This window comes from Zonotrichia albicollis, chromosome 11 (genome assembly GCF_047830755.1).
Source record: "Zonotrichia albicollis isolate bZonAlb1 chromosome 11, bZonAlb1.hap1, whole genome shotgun sequence".
Taxonomy (NCBI): domain Eukaryota; kingdom Metazoa; phylum Chordata; class Aves; order Passeriformes; family Passerellidae; genus Zonotrichia; species Zonotrichia albicollis.
Genome location: NC_133829.1, coordinates 23520217 through 23526459, shown reverse-complemented (window position 1 = coordinate 23526459; position 6243 = coordinate 23520217). Strand labels below are relative to the sequence as shown.

The following is a 6243-nucleotide window of genomic DNA, read 5'->3' as shown; positions in this document are numbered from 1 at the left end:
CTGTGTCCCCATAGACCCCAGGGGCTTTTCTCCTCTTTATTTCCATTTCCATTATTTTACCCCTCAATTTCACAAACATCAGTTTCGTGACTTGATGAACCTTGGGAGGCCCTGAGCACGGAACGAGTTTGAGGGAAGCCCACTGTGGGGGAAGCAGCGGTGAGGGGTCTGCAGAGAGGGCTGGGGAGGCTGTGGGAGATGGGGGTGTCCAGCTTTTACCCCCACAACACTTTCTCTCTCCTGCAGAAGAAGGAAGAGGCTGTTTGACACCTTTCTCACACGGGGGGCAGGTTCTGACCTGGGGGGGGGCAAATCCAGGGGTCTCCTGCTCTGGGGGGATCCTGTCCCAGGGGGGACACATGCTGGACAAGGAGGTTCTGTCCTGGGGGATGGCAGCTCCAGAGGGGTCCAGACTTCTCCATTCTTGCTCGTCCCCTGCAGGATCTGAGCCAGCAAGAGCAGCTGGGGAATGGAGCCCTGGGCAGGAAGGAGCTCCCAAACTCCTGCTCCTTGAAGCCAGTGGCCATCCAAGGGTGGGGCCCAGCCAGGGCCCAGCCCCACTGCACAGGGATAGCCATTGCCCAGCCCTGCTCTGCCCAGCCCCAGGGGCAGCCAGCACCTGAGGGTCCCCCCTGCCCCCTTGGCTTTGATTCTGGCAGCTTTAGAGCTGCTGCAAAGGTGAGAATTCTGTGGGTGGAAACAGTCCTGGCCTGTGGTTTGCTCAGCTCTGCAAGAAGCACAAAACCCAAAGGGAGCCCAAGCAGTGGCTCTGCGAGGGCCTTTGATGGTTTTCAGAGCAGGACTGGCTGGAAACGCCCCCTGCAAGGGCAGCTGAGAGGGAGCCAGTCCGGAAATGCAGCAGTGAATAATTTTGTGCCTATGCCCAAGGGACTGAGAAAACCACAAAACTACTGCAAAGACCACAACAATCTGCTCATCAACCTGACTGAAACGCTTTTTCTTGAAGAAAAGCTGCAGACTTCTGGAACCTCATGGAAAAAATATTTGGGTTCACTCTGTGGCCCCAAAATAAGAGGGAAAAGTGTGGAAATATTGAGCAGGGGCTGCACATGAGGGACTGGGGAACAAGGGTTTCACAGCAGGAGAAGGGAGTGCCAAGGCAGGGGAATTCAGGGCAGACTGGAGTGGATTTACCAGGGAATCAAACCCTGAGGCACACATGGGCATTTCCACAGATTCCTGTGCACTGTTCCAAAGATGGACAGAGCTTCCTCCCTTCCTCCATGGGAAGTCAATCAAGTTTCAGCGTGAGAATAAGCAAAATGGGGAGAGTTCCTAAAAATGGCCCAAGTAAAGGCTTCTTTAGGGGCTGGGTTGCTTTCCAGCAGGGAGGGAACAATCCCAGGGAGCTGTTGGACACTCAGGGAGATTCCACATTCTCTGTTATCCACAAGCAAATGATGCTGTGGGATGCACCAATGGACTGCTAAAAGGAACGTAAAAGTCTAATTTCATTGGGATTTGTTTGTGTTTTTATTGTGAGGAACTTCTTGAGAAAGCAATGGATTCTATAAAGGAGAGCAATTTATACCTTGTCAGTTTGGTTTTCACTGAGTTTGTTCTTTTTTGGGAAAATAATGGTGTGGGAAAGATTTTTGCTTTTATTCTATGGATGTATAATTTTGTCTGAAGCAATTGGACATCAAGTGTTGCCTGGGATTGCTGAGCCAGGAAATTGGAGGGACCCAGGAGTGTGTGGGGCCAGGGGCAAAGAGAGTCCCAGGAAAGCCCTGGGGTGCCTCAGGGTGGGGGCTGTGCTGGGCTCTGGGTCACCCCAAAAATCTGAGGCAACCAGGGAAGGAGTTGAGACCCCTGTGCCTGCCCAGCCACTGCCCACCCCTGGCACCCCCATTCCCCTGGGAACCCAACCATGGGACCCCCATTGCATTGGTCTCTCCTCCCTGGGTACCCCCATCCCAGGACTGCCAGTGCCCATCACCACCATTGCCTTGATCCCATCCCATGGGCTGCTTCTTCCCCCAGAACCCCTATTCCCAAGGGTCCCCTTTTTCCCGTTGCACCCCCAACCCTGGCACCCACATGCCATGACCCCAAATCTCTGGGGACCATGTTCAGGGGATCCCTGAATCCCCCCAGGCATGAAGACCCCAATTCCCCTGGAACCCCATTCTCCTGGACACCCATCCTTGGTTCCCCACATCCCCTGAGCCCCCCACTCCTGGAAACACCATCCCCCACCATGTCCCCAGACTATGCAGCCTTGTCTCCAGCTTGTCCTCGGCTTGTGGCCACCCTGCCCCCACCAAGGGCCACCTACACGTGGGGCCGGACATGACCTCGCTTCCTTCCCCTTCATCCGAAGAGTCACCAGCCAGGGGAGCGGTGGCCACAGCAGCGAGTGACAGTCAGTGCACAAGGCTGGGGACACCGTGATGGCCGGGAAGGTGACGCTGCTCCTGTGGGGTGAGTGCCCCGTGCACGGGCCTGACACCCCGGGGATGGGGAGGGGAGAGGGCACAGGGGGGCTGTGGGGTCCCCTGAGGTCCCCAATGCCAGAGTCCATGGAGCCCAGTTTGGGGTGGCTGTGGGGACAGGAAAAGGGAACAGGAACAGGGAGCAGGAAGCGTGGAACAGGGATTTGGGGAAAGGGACAGGGGGATAGAGATGTGGGGACAAGGATGTGGCAAAAGGAACCTTGGGGCTGGGGCAGCTGTGGGAACAAGGACAGGGACACAGGGTTGCAAGGACAGGGACAAGGGGTCAAGCACCATGCTGATGGACCATGGGGACAGGTGCCATCGGAATGGGACCATGGGTACAGAACCATGGGGATGTGGCTGTGGGGCTGGCAGGGGTGACCTTTGCCAGCACAGGGTCCCTATGCCTAAGCAAGAGTTGCCTGCTGTGTCCCTGTCCTTCTGCGCCACACTAATGCCTCCACTGAGACCTATTGGGGAAAACCCCACGCCCTGTGCTCCTGTGTAGCTGTTCCTGCAGTGCCACCCCCACCCAGCCCTGTCCCTTCTCCCTTCCAGCCCAGACCCTCAGCCTCGCTGGTGAGTCCTCGGGGGATGCCATGGCCCCACCCTGCTGTCCCCACGCCCATGCTGGCCCTGGCAGGCTGGTGTCCCCTGTCACCCACAGGTGCCCAGACCACCCAGCTCCTGGTGGAGCCCCCCTGGAGGCCGGCGGTGCTGTGGGACCGGGTGACACTGACCTGCCAAGGCGCGGGGACTGCCAGTGCCACTACCTGGTACAAGGACGGGCAGCGCTGGTGGCAGCAGGGAAAGGACCGCCTCATTGTCACTCTGAGTGGAACCTATGAGTGTGACAGACCTGGAAGTGGGCTCAGCCCCGCTGTGAACATCTCAGATGGTGAGGGGTGTTTGGTGTCCCCAGGCTGGCACCCGCGGGGACCCCAAAAGCTCTGGGTGGGCTCCGCTCCATGGCTCACCTTTTGTGTGACCCAAGCATGTCCCCTGCTCTGGGGACATCCCAGAGCATTCCAGTGTGGGTGAACTCGTGTGGGTACTGGGGACACCTAGTGTGCTGGGTGTGATCCAATGGATATATCCCTTTGACATGGGGACCCTTCAGATCGCTGAGATATGATAAGACTTCCCTGTCCCCCAGACTGGCTGGTGCTGCAGGTGCCAGTGCAGGTGCTCTTGGAGGGGGACACAGTGACACTGCGCTGCCGGAGCTGGCGAGACAACCCGATCACCTCAGTGTCCTTCTACCACGAGGACGAGGAACTGGAGGTGTTCCCCAATGGCACTCAGCTGTCCCTGTCCCATCTGCGGCTGAACCACAGTGGCCGCTACCGCTGCAAGGGCCAGGTGGGAACCTGGGGTTGGAAGGAGTCAGCGCTGGTGACAGTGACAGTTCAGGGTGAGCACCCCAGAGCCCCGCCTCGGCAGTCCCACAGCCCATCCCCAGAGACTCAGGGCCACAAATCCCCCTCGCCTCTCCTGCCCTGATCTCTCCCCTCTGCTGGTGCTGGAGGGTCCCCCTGAGCCCACCCAGGCGTCCCCCCTCACTCTCAGCTGCCTCAGCAACCCCAGCACCCTGCAGCCCCAGTCTCCCCTCCTGCACGTGTTCTACTGGGACGGGCAGTGGTGGGGGCCCCACTGGGGTCCCTGCAGCTGCTGGTGCCCGCCGTGGGGGTCTCCCACTCGGGGAATTACAGCTGCCAGGTGCACTCCGAGGGGATGCCGTGTGGAAGAGCAGCGCCCGGCTCTGCATCACGGTGCACAGTGAGTGTGGGGATGGGCATGGGGAGCCCCCACAGCCTCCTCGGGTCCCCTGCCTGAGTACATCCATGTCCCCCATAACACATTGCTTGTGTCCTTCCTCCACTCCCCTTGTCCTCTCACCCCTCTTTGGTGTGACCCCATCCCCAATATCCCCCACCACACCCATCCCCCATCCCTATCCACCCACATTGGCTGCTAGGCCCTTCCTGTGGCCTCAGCCCTGTCTCTGTCCCCGCAGTGCCCGTGGCCCACGCCACCATCACCCCTGATGTCCTGGAGGTGACACCGCATGACACAGGTACAGGCAGGGACACAGCTGGGGTCACACAGGGTCACCAGAGATTGCAGGATCCCTGGGGTGATGGGTGACCCTGATGTGACCCCCTCTGCTTCTTGCAGTGGCCGCAGGTGTCAGTGGGGCCCTTTTGTTCCTGCTCCTGCTCATGGGTGTCATTGTGGCCTGGCATCGGTGGAACCATGTGGGTGAGTGACAATGGGGGCACAGGAGTCATGGAGAGGGGTGGGAAGGCCCTCAGAGAAGGGGGGCCCTAGGGCTGCACCCACAGCCCCTGACTTGGGCAGGGCTCAGACCCCAGTGACCATGGCTCAGAGCCCTGGGGAGCTGTTGGAGGGTCCTGCAGGGATGTTGGGGGTTCTATCAGGGGTCCTCCTCCCTGCCAGACTCAGAGTTCTGGGGGCTCAGGGTGTTGGTGCGAGTGTGGTGGGTCAGGGATACTGAGGGGGGAACAGGGATACTGGGAGGGCCCGGGGAGAATTGTGTGTCTGGTGGTGGTTCAGAGACCCTGGGGCCCCTGGGTCTCCAAAGGCACCCCTCCAGTTTTCCTTTGCAGATGCCCGGAAGCACCAGCAAAGGTGAGTGCAGCCTCCAGCCATGATACACCTTTTACCCAAACCTCCAGCACCTCCCATCCCCTTCCACACACCCCCTTATTCCCACAGGGCCCCCCAAGACCCCCTAGAACTCCCAGTGGAGGATCCTCAGGCGACGTACATGGAGCTGCAAAGGCAACCGTTGGAACCCAGCGACATCTATGACAATCTACACCAAAAGTTGTGATGCTCTGTGAAGTGGGAGGCACTGGGTGACACTGGGGGTGCTCCCTCCATGACTCCTGTGATTGCCCATCCTTCCAAGGGAGGTGGTCATGGGTCAGAGGGGAGGCTACACAGGGCACCCTGTGCTCCCCATTTCCTCTCCCAGTACCCCCAAGGGCTCCCCCATCCCTTTGCTGGTTCCTGCAGAGGCTCCCCAGCCCCATCCAAGGGCCCAAGTACTCTCAGGGACTGCCCCATTCTCTCCCCATAGCATTTGCAGTGCACCCAAGGCTTCCCCGTTCCCCCTCCCACTACCCCTGTCCCATCCCGCTGTAAATGGGGGAGTCGGGGAGGATTCTTGCTGAAAGGTTTCTAAGGTGAAAATGAAGCACAAACATGGCAATATTATATCTGAGAGCTGTTTATTGATAAAGGAGGATAAACTTTCGTACCGAAGGGGAATAGAAGGGAGTAGAAAGGGAAAAGGATAGAGAGAGAAACAGAAGACAGGGACAGTGTTACCGCAAGAAGCCTGGGTGCTCTGTGGGCACCAGCTCGGTGGATGGAGTGTGTGTGCTGCAAGCCAGGGTGAGCCCACATGGCTTTTGTGAGTGGCTGGGCGTGATTTCCAAGGACGGCACCTGCGTGTGTCTGGCATGGGAGAGCAATGGCTGCGGGCTGGCTGCTGCGGGCTTGCTGCGGGCTGGGGCTGCGGCACTGGGGGCTCTGGGCTGGCTGCAGGGGCTGGGGCTGCGGGGGCAGGTGCAGCAGGCTCGGTGCTGTGGGCAGCATGGGAAACGTGGCAGAGGCGGCGGGTGGGTACAGGCAGCATCCGCTCCATCGGGGAAAGCAATGAAGGAATGTCCAGGACGAGCAGGAATGAGCTGCCTCAGGGAAGCAGCGAAGCAGGGAAGAACGGGTGCGGACAGGGAAGAAGAAACACCGGGAG

The 6243-nt window shown here is 59.3% G+C and overlaps 2 protein-coding genes across 2 annotated transcripts; both read left to right on the top strand.

Annotated features, from left to right (window-relative positions):
- The first annotated feature begins 2388 nt into the window (after positions 1-2388).
- Positions 2389-3587, top strand: LOC141730550 (low affinity immunoglobulin gamma Fc region receptor II-like). The gene is made up of 4 exons (XM_074549069.1): positions 2389-2445; positions 3018-3038; positions 3127-3357; positions 3580-3587. Exons 1-4 carry the CDS (start codon positions 2415-2417, stop codon positions 3585-3587), a joined length of 291 nt encoding a protein of 96 aa, XP_074405170.1. The 5' UTR covers positions 2389-2414.
- Positions 3553-5012, top strand: LOC141730534 (low affinity immunoglobulin gamma Fc region receptor III-like). The gene is made up of 3 exons (XM_074548956.1): positions 3553-3873; positions 4477-4536; positions 4638-5012. The coding sequence occupies exons 1-3, from the start codon at positions 3591-3593 to the stop codon at positions 4727-4729; spliced, it is 435 nt and encodes a 144-aa protein (XP_074405057.1). The 5' UTR covers positions 3553-3590; the 3' UTR covers positions 4730-5012.
- Positions 5013-6243: the final 1231 nt, after the last annotated feature.

Bases quoted from the DNA above. Each gene is read 5' to 3' on its own strand.
- LOC141730550 (XM_074549069.1), top strand. From the start codon at position 2,415: ATGGCCGGGAAGGTGACGCTGCTCCTGTGGG. The intron at 2,446-3,017 runs GTGAGTGCCCCG...TCTCCCTTCCAG, and splicing joins GGTGACGCTGCTCCTGTGGG to CCCAGACCCTCAGCCTCGCT. The intron at 3,039-3,126 runs GTGAGTCCTCGG...TGTCACCCACAG, and splicing joins CCAGACCCTCAGCCTCGCTG to GTGCCCAGACCACCCAGCTC.
- LOC141730534 (XM_074548956.1), top strand. From the start codon at position 3,591: ATGATAAGACTTCCCTGTCCCCCAGACTGGCTGGTGCTGCAGGTGCCA. The intron at 3,874-4,476 runs GTGAGCACCCCA...CTGTCCCCGCAG, and splicing joins GGTGACAGTGACAGTTCAGG to TGCCCGTGGCCCACGCCACC. The intron at 4,537-4,637 runs GTACAGGCAGGG...TGCTTCTTGCAG, and splicing joins GGTGACACCGCATGACACAG to TGGCCGCAGGTGTCAGTGGG.